The sequence below is a fragment of the Thamnophis elegans genome, chromosome Z (assembly GCF_009769535.1).
Source record: "Thamnophis elegans isolate rThaEle1 chromosome Z, rThaEle1.pri, whole genome shotgun sequence".
In the NCBI taxonomy this organism is placed as follows: Eukaryota; Metazoa; Chordata; class Lepidosauria; order Squamata; family Colubridae; genus Thamnophis; species Thamnophis elegans.
The window spans coordinates 97,406,729-97,427,561 of record NC_045558.1 but is presented as its reverse complement, the minus strand read 5'-3'; the positions used below and the strand labels follow the sequence as shown (position 1 = coordinate 97,427,561).

At 35.9% G+C, this 20,833-nt stretch overlaps 1 protein-coding gene across 1 annotated transcript; it reads left to right on the top strand.

The window, feature by feature from the left end:
• Positions 1-3,156: 3,156 nt before the first annotated feature.
• On the top strand, positions 3,157-20,489 carry KRT222 (keratin 222). Its single transcript, XM_032235073.1, has 6 exons — positions 3,157-3,252; positions 12,474-12,602; positions 15,744-15,964; positions 18,342-18,421; positions 19,454-19,562; positions 20,276-20,489. Exons 1-6 carry the CDS (start codon positions 3,157-3,159, stop codon positions 20,487-20,489), a joined length of 849 nt encoding a protein of 282 aa, XP_032090964.1.
• The last annotated feature ends 344 nt before the right edge of the window (positions 20,490-20,833 follow it).

Here is a 20,833-nt window from a genome sequence, read left to right as displayed (position 1 = left end):
CCCTGTAGCATCCTGTATCTCTGCATTTTGGTAAAATACCTGATGAATAATCTTTGCGTATAATATTTAGGGACCTTCACAAATAACAGTGAAGGTTTATCAGAGATTTTACTGATAAAATTCTGAATGATTACACTGATTACACTGGATAAGCAAAGATGAAGTGAATTATATTTTCAGAAAGCAAACATATTCTATTGGAGGGTTATTTGGGAAAACTCTCAGCCTAATGTGTCATTCTGAAGGTTCCAGTTGTTAACCTTTGAAGGACATTTTAATTTTTCACATTAAATGCATCACAAGGTTTGTCTTTCAATGGCAAGTTTTCGTCCCTGGAAGATTTCATTGACTATTAACAAAAATTGACATACCTAATATATTGGAGGGTTTTTTGATCCAATTGTAAAAATACCACATCTCTTTATATTATCCACCAGAAAAATGTGATATGCAACAGCATGATAGCTACAATTTGACTATTCTGATTATGCTAATTAGCAAAGAGATTTGGAAATTATGAGGTGATCTTTTCTTTGGAAAACATGTGGAATATGGAACGTATACTTATTATTTATTAACTAATAAAAACAGATAATATACTAATCAGACTGCAGTATGAATACCACTAACCAGCTGTCAATTGGAAGTTGATCTGACTGAGGCAATCTTGGAGGGATAGGGAGGGGGGAATAGAGATATTTGGAGTTTTGTAGCCAAAACAAAATAGTTCTCCTGAGAACCAAGGACATTCCCACAGGTGGCTGATGAGATGAGAAGTGAAGTTTCCAAGCAACTGGACAGCACTTTGTTTGGATCATGTAGTGACTGCTTGGGAAAGGGGGGGAAACTTTTACCCTTAATTAGTTGAAAACAGCAGGAACTTTAGAGTCTGTTTTCACCACTCTGTGCTGATATGATATATCCAATAAACCTATTTTTTAGGAATTTACTTGCCTCAGAGTTCTGTTTGCTATGGGTGTATTATATGGAACCCTGACACCAGCCTTTTTTTAAAAAATAATATTGATGCTTCTTAGATTGCAAATCAATAATATGGAAACTGACAAAACGACTAAGAAATTGGTCATGCATGTCTTTGTTAAGTGTGAAAAATCCATATTAGTAGGACAAAGGACATTCATTCTCCTCTGATTTTATAACTGTTTGAAGAACCAAATTCCCTTTCCATTTTTGAGTAATTATTCCATTATTTGGAGATATAATCAAATTTATGTATGCATATTATTTCATTTGTAATCTTCAATGTACTATTTGTCCTCCTTTTTTCTTTTAAACTTTAACAGACTTAAATATAAGCAAAACTAAATGCATAGTATACAATAGGCACAGGTGTAAGGCTAGTAGTAATTAATATGAATGTAATTTCTCCCTTTGTCTTCTTTTATTTTCTCTGCTTTATGTATATGTAAATTAATTTTGGCTAATTATTATTTTGTTATTTCAATTGTATTTAAAAAATTAACAAAGTACCAAATTACGAATCCACAAATACCATTTCCCAATTTATTTAAAATCTTCTTATTAGCAAACTATTTTAAATCTTAGGTTTAAAATAATTAAGGGTTGTTTTTTTCTAGAAAAGACCCAGAAGTTTATGGAAGTCAAGTAGGGGAGACTATTAGAATAATTTCGTTAGCTGTTATAGTAACAAATCTTATAGAAACTGGAGAGCTATAATATTACATTTCAATGTTGCAAGTTTGTAGAATGCCTAAGCTTGTATATATTAATCTTTAGCACTCTTTGAACCTAGGAAATGTTAACTATGTCATTTAGCTGTAAGAAAGCTCAGATGATTATACAATGATTCACAAAGTTGTAATCCTGTATAAACAAATAATATAATTTATATGATTCATATGATTTACTTATTATTTCTTTTTACCTGGCACTTAAGCCAAAAGGTAGCTTATAGATTACTTTTCCAAAAGAAAAATGAAAAGCAGGCTCCCTGCCCTCAGGCTTATGTTCTAAAATAATAGCACAAAAGAAATATGGAGGCACCATATTTAATGTTATTCAGTTCTTAGCAGGTTCTAGTCTGTGTATTTCTAGCACAGAAAATAATACAACAGCTAATAAAGGTTCTTATTTTTCTTCTTCCCCTTTTGAAACCATGTTTTAAAATATTTAAACAAAAGAAAACTTCCTTTTGATCTTAATGTTTAAATATGAACTTAAAAAGAAATAAGTATTCATATTTCTCTGCCTTTCTTTTATCAAGTTTTTCAATAATGGCTTGCCCCTTGCATCAACAGCTATTCTTTTGAATGACCAGCATGCTGCTGGAATCATATAATGTAGTTTGCTTTTTAATCAGTCCTTTGAATTAAAAAAAAAATCTTTCTAGGCTCCTCCTATTGTTTTTTTATGTGCTTAAAAAGACTTGCTGAACAAAATTATCATCTTTTTTATTTTTCTTGAGTGAGGATCCAATACTATGAACCAATTCCACACTAATATACCAAAGGTCAACACCTGGGGTTTATATTCCATTTGAATTATTTTATCTGGTGAGTGAATTAAATCATTTGCAACACAGACTTACTGAATAACTAGTGAAAAATGAAGAGTATGTCACAGAATATTTATTTTCATGTTAGAAAAAACTTGTATGGGCATATATGTATGTCAGGAATAAGCAACTCATGTTTCATTGGTATTCCCACAAGCTTTGCAAATGGTACTTGGGACTGAAACTTATGGCATCCATCTCTGATAGATAAGATAATAGTAGTAAATAACTACTGTTTGCCAAAAGAAGTATATGAGCATGACACCGTGCAAGGTTTTCATGCAACAATTAAGTCCTACATTTAAAAAAAAATCATAATGAAATGTTTCTCACTTTATGCTCTTAAAAATAAATAGCATGCATTTTTCCAGTCTTTGGCTTGTATACAAATGGACAGCTTTAGGGGCAAGCTTCAGGGGCAAGTTTGAAAAGAGCCATGATAACTAAGGGCTAATCAAGGAATGGGACGCTGCTGCTTTAAAAAAATCTGAGTTTCCCCTTCTGCTCTCCCTCCTCTGTCTCTCTCCCTCTTATTCCAATTGCAGGCTGGGAACGTTCTGCAGCAGTCTTCTCACCCTATCAATAAGGTTCAGTTAGCCAAGGTGGAGGATGGGAGCAGCATGGAACTGTCCCAGCTCCTCAATGAGATCAGGGCAAACTATGAAACGCTCCTCAGCCGAAGTCAGATAGAGGCCATCCTCTCAGCAGGGACCCAGGTAATGTCCATATACAAACAGGCACCTACTTGAATAAGGAGACAATCCGGTGTGCACTCAGTTCCTCTCTCAGCCTCTGTGAGGTACAGTATTTACATTTTCAATGCAGTGTTTTTTTTGGGGGGGAGCAACCATCTCTCTCTCTCTTTCTCCCCCCCTCCCTCCCTCCCTCCCTCCCTCTCTCATCCACAGCACGTCTGGACTCTGAGAACAGGGGGAAATATGTTGAGGTTTTTAAAATGAATAACAAAGTAAAGCTGGGTCACCTTGCATGAAAATATTTCTCAAAATAGAATAACAAATCTTGAACAGCTTCTCTGCTCCATTCATCACTTATATATAATATTCTCTAGGAAGAAAACTACTTAAGATTGGTAAAGAATTGATTTTAAAGATAGGTCAAGAGGAGCCTGTGTTTTATAGCATCTCTAAAAGAGAAAAGTCAAGATCACGCTGTTCTGCAATGCTTTGCTTGTCTGGCTTACGTCTCATGTTTGCTAAAGGTTATCCAATCACAAGGACAGCATTAAAAATTCACCCAGGAAAAAAAATGCCTCTGAATCACAGCCATAAAATGTACCAGACTGCTGATCTGATTGTCAGGAATAACATTAAACAGGATACATGCTGATGAGCATCCTACTGTGCCTTTGAGTTTGCCATTTCTGAATGAGCAATAGTTGTTGGGTTTTTTTTGTATGTGTGTATCTTTTAATGGCTGGCTTGCTTTAGGTATCTGGGCAATCCAGTCCCAAAACTGCAAAAAAGATAAAGATATATTTATATCTTAAGAGCCGAGGTGGCGCAGTGGTTAGGATGCAGTACTGAAGGCCACTACAGCTGACTGTTATCTGCAGTTCAGCGGTTCTAATCTCACCGGCTCAAGGTTGACTCAGCCTTCCATCCTTTCGAGGTGGGTGAAATGAGGACCCAGACTGTGGGGGCGATATGCTGACTCTGTAAACCGCTGAAAGCCCTATGAAGCGGTATATAAGTCTAACTGCTATTGCTATTATGCTCCAGATAATTTGGCCTAGAGTAATTTGCCACTTAGTATGAGTCTCAGCCGATTAGTATCAGAACTACTTTATTTGGAGGGAAAGTCTCCAGGGAATGGCAAATTCTTTGCAAACTGTTGCCAAGGAAATTCCATTATTTGGACCCATGTAGTTTCATTCTTTGCTTCAAGCCAGTATTACAGGTAGTCCTTGATTTTACAACCATTTAGAGATCATTTCGAAGTTGTAATAGCACTAAACAAAGTGACTTTTGATTGATCTTTGCCCTTATGACCATTGCAGCATCCTCACAGTTACATGACCAAAATTCAAGCACTAGGAAACCAACATGTATTTACCATAGTTGCAACACCTCAAAATCTTGTGATCACCATTTGGAACTTTCCCAGACGCCTTATGATAAGCGAAGTCAATGGGGAAGCTAGATTTGCTTAATGACTGCATGATTCACTTAACAATTGTGGCAAAAAACAAAAGTTCATAAACTGGGCATGACTCACTTAACCAAAGCCACAGAAATTTTGGTCCCAGTTGTGTTTGTTAAGTCAAGGACTATTTATATTATGGTTGTAATAGGACTGTTCTTGAACTTTGGATTCAAATTTAAAAAAAAAAATTCAAGGACAAGGGAGCACAAACATAATACGTGTCTAAAATATCTCAAAGCAACTGCATCTTTCCTTTGGAATGTGACCTGGAAAATTTCCCAGGATCAAAATTCTCCCTGTCAGGCAACTCCAGCAGTTTTAAAGTTGTGTTATGTTTAGATTGCTCTAAGCAGTTGAAAGCAGAATTCCATTGGTCTCCCTCCTTCATATTCAGTAACATAATCCCAATACATGTATAGACTATATGGCTTTTGAAATGAAGATGCTAAGTAGAGTTACATTTATTTCATCTTTGTATCCAGAAAACCTTCATCTCTGTGGCACAGCTGCCATGATGTCCCAGGGAAATGCCCAGCTGCTTTATGCTGATGCAGATGAGATATATCTGCACATTCCATATTCACCTTTTAGAGATCAAATTCAAAATGTCCACTGGCTTCTCCAGACAGCCTTGCATGCAATCACTGAAAATATGATTTAATGTTTTAAAACTAGTTTTACATACAGTATTCTTGTATTAGAATACAAAGACAAAGGGTCAGTGGTCTCTTGTTCAATAAAGATCCTGGGGATAGGAAAAATGGAAGTTACCTGTGTTGTTTGGTTAGGTTTTTCACCAAGTATTTTCAGAATTTCACCATTATTTGTCAAGAGATAAGCAATTATGATACAATATAACTCATCACAGGTTCATTTTCAAATTTAGATAGTAGCTTTAAACCTCTAAAGTCTTTAGCAGCTTCCAGCTAACATTCCTTAGAGAAAATTTTTCTCCATTAGAGAAAATGATCGCTTATTATAATGTATGTGACAAAGTTTACAATGATAGTCCTAAAATCATGAAACGTATCCTATAGTCTTTTCCTTGTGTATATCCTTTGAGGTTTTTACAAACAGAAATGTAAAACTTTTATTTTACTTGCATTAGAGTGATTAATAGATTGCTCTTGAATTTTTTTGTGTTTTGTTTTATAGAGATGCTGAGCTTGGTGGTGCCTAACTTAAGCTATGAGAGTGTGGATGCTAATTCCATGTTTGCCATTGATGCTTTGAAAGGTTATTGCTAGTGAAATATTTCCATTATGGTTGGTGAAATGGTCCTTAATTCAGAGAGCACATTTTTAGCAATAATTTACTCAGTAAAATATTTTTTTCATTCAACTTCCTATACACATTCCATCCCCTTTCTTGAAAACTTTGTTTCAGAAGACCTGATAAGTATCTGCAACTTCTGGAAATGTATGTTTCATCTTGTGTTAATTCAATAATTGAAATTATCTCCATCTATCTGTCTATCATCTATCTATCTATCTGTCTATCCATTCATCCATCATCTATCTAATCTATTTATGGTTTTGTGGATTTTCCTATTCACTGAATTCTCAGAATGTTTTATTTAGGTCTAGCTCTATCAAGAGACAGAATTCCTTCCATACATAGCTTCTGTATAAACATATGGAGAAGCTCAATCTTAAATATAATGGGATGGCTTTGAAATCTATGAGTCTGATCTGTAGCTGTCAGTTACTGTGTCTGCTCCACCTTGAAGTGACATCTGAAGTCCAACCTCCACTAACCAGGCATATTTCTCACTGAGCTCAGTTGCTGGTGACCCTATAAACACATTTATGCAATTTTCTTGACAATAGTCCACAAATGAACTACTTTTTTTCTTCTGGAATGTTTTTTTTTACTTCCCAACCTAGCCCATAATTCACTGAAAGTTCTCCCAAGCTGACCAATAAGCAGGTTTGATTCTGCTTGGCTTCCTGGTCTGCAGTTTCTGCCATCTTCCAAATCATGCTGAGGTTATATTATGGTATTGTTATAATGACTTTTTTTTTCTTGTCTTCATCCTCTCTCTTTTGGTTTGAAGAGGGTTGTATTTTTTTTGGGGGGGGGATCATTTATTCCTCTCCTTATATAAGGTGTTCACTGATTCTGGCCAGGAAAAGAAAAAGAAATATTGATTGCCCTCCTCCCTACAGAAAAGTCATCTAGTTTCTTCTATTTGCCACTTTTGGAAATAGAACAGCATCTTGTGGTGTGCCTGGGCCTCCTCCTTAACAACTGATTAACTTATTTGAGAAAAAAGAAGGATCACCCATCCCCAGAAGGGAATCTGTCAATCAGCATAACTCCTATAGCTTTTGTGGATTATTTCGTATGAGTTTCTTTCCAAAACCAATTATTTTATTTGTTGCATTTATAGCTCACCTTTCCTACTACCACACCCTTTACAAATTTTCTTCGTAATAATCCTATGCCATATATCAAGCTAGGATATTGTGACTGATCCAACCTACCCACTGAATTTCATGAATTTAATCTATTTATTATAGTCTCAGGAAAAAATATGGCATTATTACGAAGACATATTATTAAATATTGCATCTCTAGCATTTCTCCCAGGAGTCTTAAATCCACCTTAGTTTATTAATTATTAAGGTTGATTTAATGTGCACAGTGGAGTTTTAGAATCTAATAAATAAAAACTATTTTCCAAACATCAAAATCTTCAAAATTTAGCTGCTAATAATTAAGTGCTTTCCTGTGTTAAGCACAAAATATAGCAATAGCAGTAGACTTATATACCGCTTCATAGGCCTTTCAGGCCTCTCTAAGCGGTTTACAGAGAGTCAGCATATTGCCCCCAACAATCTGGGTCCTCATTTTACCCACCTCGGAAGGATGGAAGGCTGAGTCAACCCTGAGCCGGTGAGATTTGAACCGCTGACCTGCTGATCTAGCAGTAGCTTGCAGTGCTGCATTTAACCACTGCGCCACCTTGGCTCCTAAAAAAGGTGGATGACTTTGTACCTGTCCCTCTTTCTCAACCCCAGGAAGAAAGTAGTAGCAAGCCACTTCCAAAAATGTTACCAAGAAAATAAAAGGACTTGTCCAGGCAGTCACCAGGAATCAAGACTGCCTGGAAGGCATGGGGGGAAAGTTCTTATTTTGATTGCAAGGGAGAGAAAGATTTGGTAAGAAAGGATGTCAGGGGAAAAAAAGTATTTATATTAAACACATTCAAACATTATGTGCTCCACTCTTTAAATCTATCCTATTTCACAAAGGTATGTAGTAATCTCAACTCCAGTAGTGTTTTTTCTATATCAGCTTTCAAAGATCATTGAAAGAATGCAGTTAAAGCTTTTCTTTATTTGCCTCTTGTGAGAAACTAAATATTTAGTTGCTCTAAAATCATTTCTTAACTGTTTTCAACAGTGCTTAAGTTGTATTTGCTTCAGAAAATTCTTTCCATATTAATAATATTCTTAAGTTGCCATTTTTCCTCTATGTAAACACACCTCTTCAATTGTATTAAGACAATCCTAATTTTATGATTTAATTTTTTAAACCAAGCTAAAGTCAACATCAAATAACTTACAGATGACGGGTACAAATGTTAATACATAAGTCTATGGTAAAGAAGCTATAGATGGACTACCAATTTCCAATCTTATTTCAACATTTTTAATAACACAAAGTAGTCTTAGTACATCCCTTAAAATTTATGTTCCTTTCCCATAAAATAAAATTGAATGCCGTATAATAATCCTGTAATACTTTGACTTTACAAACCATATCTAGGGAACTACATAACTTGACACACTGTTATAAAGGAATCAATTGATAACAGAATATATAAAATCCACATCTTGAATAACATAAATTCAATCTAACAAAGAAGTGTTTGGAAAAGAATACTGGTGTAATTAAGTTTACTCATTTGCTAAATGGGGTATCCATTCATCAATCAACTTTATTTCTTATGTCCTTTAGAACATACAAGAACCTTTATTTTTTTACAATTTATCACTGCTGTAAAATCTCTTGAATATAACAGATGGAAGATTGCTACATCATTGTGGGCAAAACATGTTTAATATGTGAAAGCAATATGGTATAATCTATATATATATATAATATGGTAATTTTCTTCCCTATCAGTTTCAAAGATGATGTTCCAGAGAGAATAAATTAGAGGTTATGTCATTTACATGTAGGTTGAGCTGAGTGCCAGCATGCATCAGTGACATACTGTATACCTCTGATCACTGGGACTGATTTACATAAATCACCTATTGGGCCTTTGCACTTTGAAGAAATTATTTTTATAGAGGTGCTTTATCAAGCAAAGCAATCTTTTATTCATGACTGTTGTAATTTTTTCCCCGGAATCATTGGTTTAGTATGGAACTGAAGTCAGATTTAAGTTTACAAACATTACATATATCTTTTCTTTCAAATATCTAAAATATTTATCTCTCTGAGGTTATAAAAGTTTAAATTTTAAACTTTTAAGTACTTGAAAATTGAACAACTGCCTTTAAAGCTATCTTGCTCTGCTAATATACTAATAGATTCTCTTTCTCTATCCAAATTCCTCAGTTTGCATTGATATGAATCTGGCTTGCTCAAATCTTATACTTTAGAACTAATTTGCTGTGCACCAGGAAAATTGTACTTACAGATAATTCCATCAACATCCATCAGAAGTTAGGAACTGGTTCCTAGGCTAACAGGACTCAAATTTCTCATTTTCCCATTTTATTTTGAGAGACCCATCTGATAACTAACTTACGTGAAATTTAGAAGAAACAGAATCAAATAGTTTTTGTCATAATACAAGAAAAGATACAGTGTATTGGTTTTAAACTGAAAACACTTCATTTGCTGCTTATTCTGCTCACTTCATTCTAATAAATCATGCTAAAGAAAACTCTGTAAACACTGTGCTTAGGAAAGAATCACTTTCAGTCAAAAAACTATCAAAAAGTCTAAAACTAGACTATTTTACCTTTCTTCCAGACTATATTATCCACGTTATTTTTATAATGTTTAGGTACGTATATTTAAAAAGAGAAAGAACATTGTAGCACTATGAGATTTAAAAAAACAACAACATCTGGCTCAAGAATAATCTTGTCTTAATAATATTTCTGGGGCCCACATATAATTCCAAGGTCTCTTTGAAGATAAAAATGATAGGAAGCTGTAGCCCAGCATTGTATTTGTATTTATTGAGTTTGTATGCCGCCCTACTCCCGAGAGACTCAGGGCAGCATTCTATGTAGAATCATACACATCTGCCCAGAAGAAAAGAGAAAGATAGTTTGGCATAATAGAAAGCCTCAAAAGCCTCCAAAAGATTAGATGAGATTATGGGGAGCTATCTTATCCATTTACTTTCTAGTAAATAGATGTTTTATACCTGGCCATGCCCACCATGACAACAATTTTGAGAATATCCATAACGTTTTTTAAAATTCCAAATGTATCCAAATGGCCCTAAATATCTGGAGATCCCTGACATACCACAGCACCACACTGGTTCCTAAAAATATTTTTATATATTATAACATGCTCTGCAGTAATGTTCCACAATGTGGTACACTCCAAATGTTTTGGGTTAAAAGTTCTTGCATATGATGGGAGCTTTAGACTGAAATGTTGCATATGCTAGGTCCTTCCTAGCCAATACATTAACTTTTTGGCATCCACTAGTATTTTCTAAATGCCATAGAAGAACTCTTCCAAACAGCTAAGCATTTAATTTTTTGCTTTGTTTCATTTTCCAGTCATCAATAATCTACTGTTTGACAAGAGTACTGTTTCATCACCCAATGTGGCTGCATCTTGGAATTAAATTACTTTTGTCTGACTTTGCTCCCCAAGCTTAATTTAGAATCTGAATTTCAGAAACTATCTGCCTTCATTCAACATTTTAAAAACCCTCATAATCATCTCCCCATCCTCATTCTGTAACATGAAAATAGTGAGAAAAAGCCATTGGCAAAGCTCAAGGTCCTACACACCTCCATTTGCTAGAAGTCTACTTGACTTATATAAATTCTCAAACAAGTAAGAAACTTTCAAAGTTTTAAACCATACTAAAGTTAGCACAGTGTTGTCCATGTTGAACAAGAAAGACTCATCTCTATTCTAATCCTTGGAACAAGAAATGATTCAAAAAAGTTCATGTTTCATATGGATTCATATTTCATATGGATTTTTATCTCTCCCTTCACCCCTCCCACAACTTAGATTTCCAGAAATCTCCAGATGTGTCCCTGAATCTGGGCTTTCACAATCTCATGGATGCAGTCAATCTACCACAACACTTTTAAGAATCACATTAAAACAAATCTAACAAGATTCCAACAATCTCCACTGTGAATTTATAATATCTCTGAAAAAGTGCTTCCAAACATCTTAAAGGTAAAGGTTCCCCTCGCACATATGTGCTAGCCGATACTGACTCTAGGGGATGGTGCTCATCTCTGTTTCAAAGCTGAAGAGCCAGCACTGTCCGAAAACATCTCTGTGGTCATATGGCTGGCATGACTAAATGCCAAAGGAGCACAGAACGCTGTTTCCCTCTCACCAATAATGCTTCCCATTTTTCTACTTGCATTTTTACATGTCTTCGAACTGCTAGGTTGGCAGAAGCTGGGACAAGTAACAGGAGCTCACTCCGTTAAGCGGTGCTAGGGATTCGAACCACTGAACTGCTGACCTTTCTGATTGACAAGCTCAGTGTCTTAGTCACTGAATCACCGTGTTCCTTCCAAACTTCTTAGGCTATTATAAATTAATAGTCCACTCGTCCTGTCCAAATTAGGGGAGACACAGTGTGAGATTACTGAAATTTCAGACTTAGCAAGCTGGCAATACTTCTGCCATTTTATATTTTTTTTAAATGCTTGTAACGTTTGAGGATTTGTGAGTGTCATTTGGAAAGAGAATAATATTTTAGTATCTGTGACACTAGATTTTACCACTCCAGTTAGCAGTCAGGCTCCTCGTATCAGAATGAACTAAAGTTTTATGATACATTTTAAGGCAATCAAAAGGAAATCACAAATAAACCAACTACAAACAGTCTTCAATTTATGACTGATTGTTTAGTAACCATTCAAAGTTATGACAGACTTCCCTGAGTGGTCAGGCAACTGCATTTATGGGTCTTTGCAGCATCTCATGGTCACATAACCTTATTTTATGACAGTTTTGACAATTTATTTCTGGCTTTTGGCAAGACTGACCCATAGCAAACCACTTATTTGCTAAGCAACATTCATTTGATGACCACTGCCAAATTGGGTTGGTCACATGAGTGATTTGATTTACATCTGTCACGGCTTATGACCGTGATGGGCAGGCTCCATTGCAATCATAACTTAAGGACTATCTATATGTCACTAGACACCATGCACAGTACTGTACTATATCCTGCAGAAATCTTCCCCAGCTTGGTGGCATTCATATATGTTGGACTACAAATCTTACAATATTTAACAATTTTTTTACAATATTTAACAATTTTTTTACAATATTTAACAATGATTTTATACTAAAATCATTTTTAGCATTCAGAAATATATTTACATTACTGTTTTGACAATCACAGTATCTTGACTGAAATGGAAGATTTGCTTTTCTTTAGTTGCAAGGCCAAGCAACATTATAAAGGGAATGAATGAATGATGATTTGTTTCAGAAAGTTGGGGCTTCATTCACACAAATAAAGTTTAAATTTTCATTGTTCCTGACAATGTTGACCTGGCAGTGTAAATATTCTCTGCAGCTAGAAAAAATCACAACTGCAAGAATGAACAAAGATGAAGAAATCTTAAAGGCAGCCAGGGCAGAGCTAAATGAAGCTAGACGCCAATGGCATCATATGCAGACCGAAATAGACTCTCTTCATGCCATGGTAAGTGTGAGCAAACAGCTATTCTAAAATTGTTTTTAGAAAGAAAACATGTCCTCTTCTGTTAACTCACAAGTTTAAGCATCTTTATTATCCCATCCAATAAAAAGAACAACGAACTGCTCTTTGGGGATTTAAAATAAGAAGACAAAAATGCCCCACCATATTAAAATTTTCTGGGGGAATTTAAATTAATTTATGAATAGGCCGCATGGGAGAAGGAATTATTAGAAATATAGACATTTTAGTTTAAGAGTTCCTAGCTACTTTCTTATTGAGAAAATATGTGGTAGTCTAAGTGATATTGAGAACTAAACCTATGCTTAAACGGTTACTTTATATTGCAGATGAGAGCAAAGTATATTTCTTCATAAAATATTCATAAAATACTTTCTTCATTAAAGAAAAACTTTACGAGTAAAAAAATAATATGACAAAAAAGAATAATAGTGTCCTTTTATGATATTTTATATGTAGAAAGTTTATCTGAAAAAATGATTATGTTTTGTTCTAATATTTATAACAGAAGGAATCCATTGAGGGAACTAGGCTTTTTAAAAAAAATGAAGTTAAGGAATTAATTAATGGTATATCTGAGAAACTCTTTTTTTCCCCCATGAACATATTATTTCAATTCCCACACCTTCTACTAATGTTAAAACTAAAGCCAAAGATTCTTCAAACCATCACAGCAATATGGCCTAACACCAAATAAAGCAAATTTCTATTGGGAGAGTCCTCTAGTGCACCCTAAGCCTGAGACAACTGAATCTTCTATTGACCCTTTCCAAATTGTCCCAAAGATTTCAGTCTCTAAAGATAGAAAAAAAGGATTCATCAAGGCCATACCAACCAGGTCATCTTTCATAAGCTTATTATTTGCTACACTTAATTACAGTATATATTTCTATATGGTCCCCCCCCCCTCATTCTCTGTAATGCACAACTATATTAAACTCCAAAAATTGTTCATTGGGATACTATTGTTTTGTTGTATTGTATTGTATTGTATTGTATTGTATTGTATTGTATTATTTGTATGCCGCCCTTCTCCGGGAGGACTCAGGGCGGCGAACAATTCAAGGGGGGGGGAAAGGGGAACATAAAAGACAAAATACAGATAATAAAAGTAGACAACAGTCGCACAGCCATACATGTCGAGAGGAACTCATCACCCCCAAGCCTGCCGGCAAAGCCAGGTTTTGAAGGCTTTTCGGAAGGCCTGGAGAGAGGTGAGGGTCCGAATCCCTGCAGGGAGTTCATTCCAGAGGGCCGGAGCTGCCACAGAGAAGGCCCTCCCCCGGGTAATAGCCAGGTGGCATTGGCTGGTAGATGGCACCCGGAGGAGGCCAACCCTCTGAGATCTAATGGGTCTGTGGGAGGTAATTGGCAGCAGGCGGTCTCTCAAGTACCCAGATCCAATACCATGAAGGGCTTTATAAGTTACGACTAGCACCTTGAAGCGTATCCGGAGACTGATCGGTAACCAGTGCAGCTCGCGGAGGATAGGTGTAACATGGGTGTACCGAGGTGCACCCACAATCGCTCGCGCGGCTGCGTTCTGGACGAGTTGAAGTCTCTGAATACTCTTCAAGGGCTGCCCCATGTAGAGCGCATTGCAGTAGTCCAGTCTTGTTGAAACTAACCCCTTAGATAAATCAGAACACAAACCCAAACTCTGGCTTAGATACGTTGATGACACTTTCATGATTTGGCCACACGGGAAAGAAAAATTGGACAACTTCCTCACACATCTCAACATCCTACACCCCAAAATACAATTCACTATGGAAATAGAAGCAAGCAACCAACTTCCCTTTCTGGGTGTCCTAATCTACAAAAAACCCAATGGCTCCCTAGGACACACCTTCTACACACACACCAACCACTACTTAAACACACAATCCCATCACCACCCTGCACAGATCAACTCTGTAGCCAAGACCCTCATCTCCAGAACCAAACACCTAGCAGACAAAGATCACCTGAAAACTGAATTACACACTCTCACAAACGTATTAATCTCCAACAGATTCCAAAGAAAAACAATTACCAACCTAATCCAAAGGGATACTCCCCCCAAGAACCGAGACATAGAACAGGACAACGACATCGCCCTCCTCCCTTACATCAAAGGCACCACAGATAAAATCAGCAAAATTCTCCACAAACACAATATTAAGACAGCCTTCAACACTGACCAAAAAATAGCCAACATCTTAAGAAACCCCAAAGATAAAATCCAGCTAGAACCAAGGAGTCTACAAAATACCATGCAAAATCTGTCCTGCAACATACATAGGACAAACAAACAGGAGAATAAATGCATGCATCGCAGGACACAAGAATGCAGTAAGAAAAAAAGAAAAAAACTTCTTCCCTTTTCCAGCACCTTAAAGCTACAGGACATGAAATTAATTTTGAAAGAACCAAATTAATATCCAAAACTGAACATTTCAACAAGAGAATAATTATGGAAACTATCAAAATAGAGAAACACCTCACAACATGAATAAACATGATGATACCTCCCGCCTACCAGACATCTGGAAACCAGCCCTAGTCAACAAACGAGCCCCACCCACCACCCAGGCCGTTACAACACAAAACAACAACAGACACACAGCCAGCATCAATCAGCACCAATCTACCAATTATGATACAATCACACAACCAATCAATCCACTTACTGAAACAAAGCCAGCACTCCATACACCCCCACCAAGATTTATAGAAAGACAGCAGCTCCGACCACGCTTTAAGCCCAAAACACCAGCCTGAAGATGGCGAATGAGACCTCACCTCACATTGCCAAGACAATCTCAATCTTACACGGGAAAAGACCCGAATTCTTGGCATATTCGAATCTTTTTCCGTACCCAAATACACCAAGACCTGCATACCTATACCTGTGAAAATGTATGAAAACAAATATATGATATAAGCATATTTACTGTATCTAGTCAATTGTACAAGTCAACAGTTTTTTTATGATTCATAAGGTAAGACCCTGTTTAAATATAGATTTCATTATGTTTAACAGAAATTTTAGATTTGGATTTTTCTGAAAGTAAGCTGTTGCTAATTGCTTTTAAATGGTTGGAAGTACAACTTGGCATTTTAATCAGAAACTTCATATAATAGGAAAGGGGGTTGGAGAATTCGCTACTGGCTACAGAACTACGATACCAAACACAGCTGAATCGCTTGGAAACAGAGATTGAAGGTCTGGAGAAGGAGCTCCAAGAAGTGCGGCAGGACATAGAAAAACAGCTCCAGCAACATGAAATATTGTTAAATTCCAAGATGAGACTTGAGCAGGAAATAGCTACCTATCGCAGTTTGCTGGAGAAGGAAGAGAAAAGGTACCTTTGCCTAAATCAAAGTGACTTAGATTGTTAAGTACATTGCATCAGTTACAATATAACTCAGGGATGCATGCAACATCAGGATTTTTTTGATTGATGCTTTGTAGAACAAACTGCAGTGGCTTGGATTCCTACATAAAAGTAAATCACAATGTGGAAGTTCATGTATACCAAGGCAAAATCAAGCCAACCCCATTATGCCTTTCTGTTGATAGGAATCAGATCAGTGAAACAAACCAAAATGTCTCATTGCCTAATAATGAATTGAGAAAATTCCTGATTGGACTAAAATTTCTGGGAGAACTGAACACTGAGATGGAAGAGATGAATTGAAATATTTATTTATTAATCAAATTTATATAGCCACCTAGAGGCAGGTATTGATATGGGCAGCTACAGGTAGTCCTTTGTCTTAAAACCACAATTTCCATTGCTAATTGAGACAGTTGTTGAATTTTGCCCCATTTGCCCCCTCAGAAATATGAGTCAGTAGCCAAGTCTTTGAATTTTGATCACATAACCATGAGATAATAAAGTAGAACCACACTAAAGAATGAAACAACACACCATAGCATGTTCTTTCAGCATGGCCTCGTTTCTCTTCCAGAGTAGTAAAGAAAAAAAACATAATTCATTAAAAGAAAATATCTTCAAGAACAAAGTCATTTATTTTTATTTATTTCATTTGATTTGTGGGTTGCCTATCTTGTCTAGAGGAAACCCTGCACAACTTACAAACATTAAAAACTGGTAAACATTAAAACAAACAATAAGTAACATAATGATAATTTACAATTGAAAGATGTGGGAGAAGGAATACAACATATAGAGGTGGGGTCTTCTCTTAATCTGATAGTCTGGGAACCCATGCCAACTAGCAGAGCCAGATCTTCAGACCCTAATGAAAGATCAGACAGGGGGGGAGGGGTCAATGTTCAAAGCTCATGCATTTCTCCTCTTTTTTCCACTGAATGCAAAAGGAAGAGTTTAAAAAGTCATCACTTTCATCTTTGTATTAATCAATTAAACAATTTGTATGAATTAAACAATTAAGAAATTGTTTATAAAACGAAAGCCAAGAAGATCTTTTTTAGGATCTATAATACAATTCAATCAAAATGGAAATTTAGGATCATCTCTTATTCATAGACAAAGTATATGCAGGAAATAGATTCATGGAAGTACATTGTCATTACAATGGTAATGGTAGTGGATCTGGCTATCTGAGAGACCGCCTTGTGCCAATTACCTCCCTGCGTCCCATCAGATCGCACAGGGTAGGCCTCCTCCGAATTCCATCCGCCAGTCAGTGCCGACTGGCGACTACGCGGAGGAGAGCCTTCTCAGTTGCAGCTCCGACGCTATGGAACAACCTCCCCGTGGAGATCCGTACCCTCACCACAGTCCAGGCCTTCCGCACAGCCCTCAAGATCTGGCTATCCCGTCAGGCCTGGGGATAGGATTTTACTCTCACCCCGCCCGAATGTTGAGTGAATGTTGTGTTTTATGGTTAATTTTTTTACTCACGTTTTTCTTTTATGTCTTGTCTTGCACTCCCTTCCCCCATTGTTGTAAGCCGCCCTGAGTCCCCTCAGGGAAAAGGGCGGCCTATAAATGTTCAATAAATCTACAAATCTACAAAATCTACAATGTAATGTTTACTTAAACTATAAAACCATCAATTGATCAAGTTCAGATGCAACATATTACAGCGTATTATACAATTATGCTGAGTTTTGTGTATACAGAATTAGTTCTTTCCTTGACATATCATAACAGAAGAACTAGAAAGCTGTTATCAGGTGCTAGTACGAGATTCTCAATTCAAAGATCAGGAAACTATGGCTAATTAAACTAACCATAAACTTCAACATAATGGTTCAATAAGAAAGATTATGTCTGAAGTAGGCTTTTGCAGGAATGAGGATCTGATTTTCTATAGAGCTCACATAGCCCCAAAGGTGGTTAACTGGAAAATATACTCAATGATGGACAGATCTAAAATCATAAGTATATATCATCCTTTTCCTTCTCTACCTTTCTGCCTTGCTCTTTCTCTGCCCATTTCCTTTTCCTCTGATACCTATGCTCAGTGTAATACATGTTGATAATCCTAACCCTAACAACCTGTAGACTATTAAAAGTATCTCAGCAGCATCCCAAAAACTACAGTATACCTGGGAAAGAAACTAATAAAACCTGGCATTGATAATGCCTGAATAAAGGTCAAATTATATTGTACAGAAAACATGTTCAACGAGAACACTGAGCATTAATAGGCACTCTAGCACAACCTACAGATTTCATCAAGATTTTACTCAGAAGATATAACACTCCTACTTTACCCTGTATCTTTTTTTTTCTTTCTCTCCAGGTTTCATTATTTAAAACACGAAGAAACAACAGATATCAGAAAACCTACCACCAGCCAAATAGCTTTTATTTTACCTTCATGTGAGTTTACTTAACACTAGAAATAATACACTATACTATACAAACCTAAAATGGGGCTCTCATTCATTTAAATGCAACTGGAAATATCACCTCCAATAGGATTTCTACAAACAAAAGATATTCTGTAATGTCAAGAGTGGGCTGAGTCACCTCAAGCAATAAGAGATTTTGATTTTTTTCATGTTAGAAAAAAAATCTTCTTAACAGTAGAGAAATGAAACTTAAAAAAGAGCTAGAATAGATCTTTTCCCTCTTCAATGTTAAATTTCTTCGAGCTGGCAATCATCACTTTTTAGTGAAGAAAAAATGAAAAATCTTGGTGTTTTATAAATATGTATGCATACTGCCATAGATGGGATTGTCATATTGGATAAAAGGAATGTACCACTAGAAACAGAGGTGGGAAGAGAAAAAGTGAAATAGAGGATAACCCAACAATGCTTATAAAACACTAGGTAAAGCTAAAGGTTTCCTTATCTAGTTGTGGACATGGTGTTCATCAACGTTTCTTGGCTGAGGGAGCCAGTGTTGTCTGAAGACATTTTCTGTGGTTATATGGCCCGCATAGATATACGCCAAAGGTGCCCAAAACCCTGGTGTCTTCCCACCAAACTGGTACCTATTTATCTACTCGCATTTGCATGCTTTCAAACTGCTAGGTGGGCAGGAGCTGGGGCAGCAATGGGACCTCACACAGTCATATGGGGCTTTGGTCTTGAACTTGGGCTTTCCAGCTGAGAAGATCAGCATCTTTAACCTCTGAGCCATCACGGCCACTTATAAAATACTACAATTGTATAATTGCAGTGAGATCAGACCTGTCATATTAAAATATTGGTTTAGTAATTAAATTGCATACACAGTATTTGTGTGACATATATAGCTTTATGTTCAAAATTGTGGCTTCCCTGGTATAAATGATTTAAAAGGCACTGAAAATAAACCTGGAACACATTTTGAAATATAGAATATTTCTTCTGCATCTCCTAAAACGGTATGTTCTAATATATTCTGGTTTTTTTATCTACATAGCAAGCAAGCTAAAAAAACATGAAATTGAAAAAGTGGAAATACTGACAAAGCAAGCAGTCTTAAATGGAGGTGTTGAAAAGGATAGCACAGAGACTCATAATACAATACAGTAAGTTAAATATGTGCATGTATGTGTGATTATAATACCTAATTCATAAAAATATATAATAGGTGTAGCCTCGTAGACATGGACTCCTCAACTAAAGATCACAATTTCCATTGCTAAGCAGGGGATCATTAAATGAGCTTAACGTTTTTATGATGTTTTTGCCATGCAAATATAGCTTCCCCCATTGCTTGTCAAAAGTTAGCTGGGAAGATTGTAAATGTGATCACATGACACCCCCCTCCCCTCCCTCGAATGCTGCAGCCATTATAAATATATTGCCAAGTGCTCAGATGTGGATCAGATGACTGTGGGAATGTTGTAATCGTTGTAGTATGAAGGCAGGTCACAAATCACTTTTTTTCCAGTGCTGTTGTAATTTATAATAACACTAAATGAATACTGTAAGTTAAGAACTACCTTTCTAAGCTATATAGCTTACTGAGGAAAACAATAGAAAAATTATATGTTGCAACTCTATTGCCTGGTAATACATATCTTTCCATAGGGGGAAAAAAACAGAAATCTTTCAAGTATATTCATTAGAAATACAGATAAATGGATGAATAGACAAATACAGAACAGATGTTCACACACCCTTTTTGTTTCACCAAAATAAACATATATCTGAGTATAAATAAACATGTCTTGAAACTGCAGCTTGAGGACATGTTTTGGATGAATACTTATACATAATAATCTATTTATTGTTTCAGGACAGAAAAAGTAGATGAAGTGATTAAAGAATGGGAAGGCTCTTTCTTCAAGGATAACCCACACTTAAGAAAAAAGTCTGTTTCTTTGCGCTTTGATCTTCACCTGGCAGCTACAGATGAAGATTGTTTACATATGAAACAGAAAAGTCTGCCTGATATTGAAGTGAGGTTGGTTATGAGACGGTCTTGCAGCATCCCATCAATCAAAACTTAAATCAATATCAGTTTATTCAAAGATTATTCATGGAATGGGTTTAAAAAATAAATATTGGTATGAATCTAGAACAAATATGATTACTTCTTAACTAGAAGAACTTTGTTTCAAATAATAGAGCTTTCCCTAATTGATACCCTTTACATGCTTTGAAAAACTTTCATGAATCAAAGATGATTAGGGGATGATGTGAATTATGATACTATCTTCTAAATATAGAAAAGATTAGATGTTAATCTTTAAAGATTAAAGATTAAACTCATATTAGGTCAATTATATACATTTGAAGAAGTGCTTTGTGTTTTATTTTCCTCCAAATACTATTTCTTTGCATTTAGAATTTT

Excerpts from the sequence above, each read along its gene's own strand:
- KRT222 (XM_032235073.1), top strand. The coding sequence starts at position 3,157 with ATGGAACTGTCCCAGCTCCTCAATGAGATCAGGGCAAACTATGAAACG. Across the intron at positions 15,965-18,341 it reads CTGGAGAAGGAAGAGAAAAG|GTTTCATTATTTAAAACACG; the intron begins GTACCTTTGCCT and ends CTTTCTCTCCAG. Across the intron at positions 18,422-19,453 it reads AGCTTTTATTTTACCTTCAT|CAAGCAAGCTAAAAAAACAT; the intron begins GTGAGTTTACTT and ends TTATCTACATAG.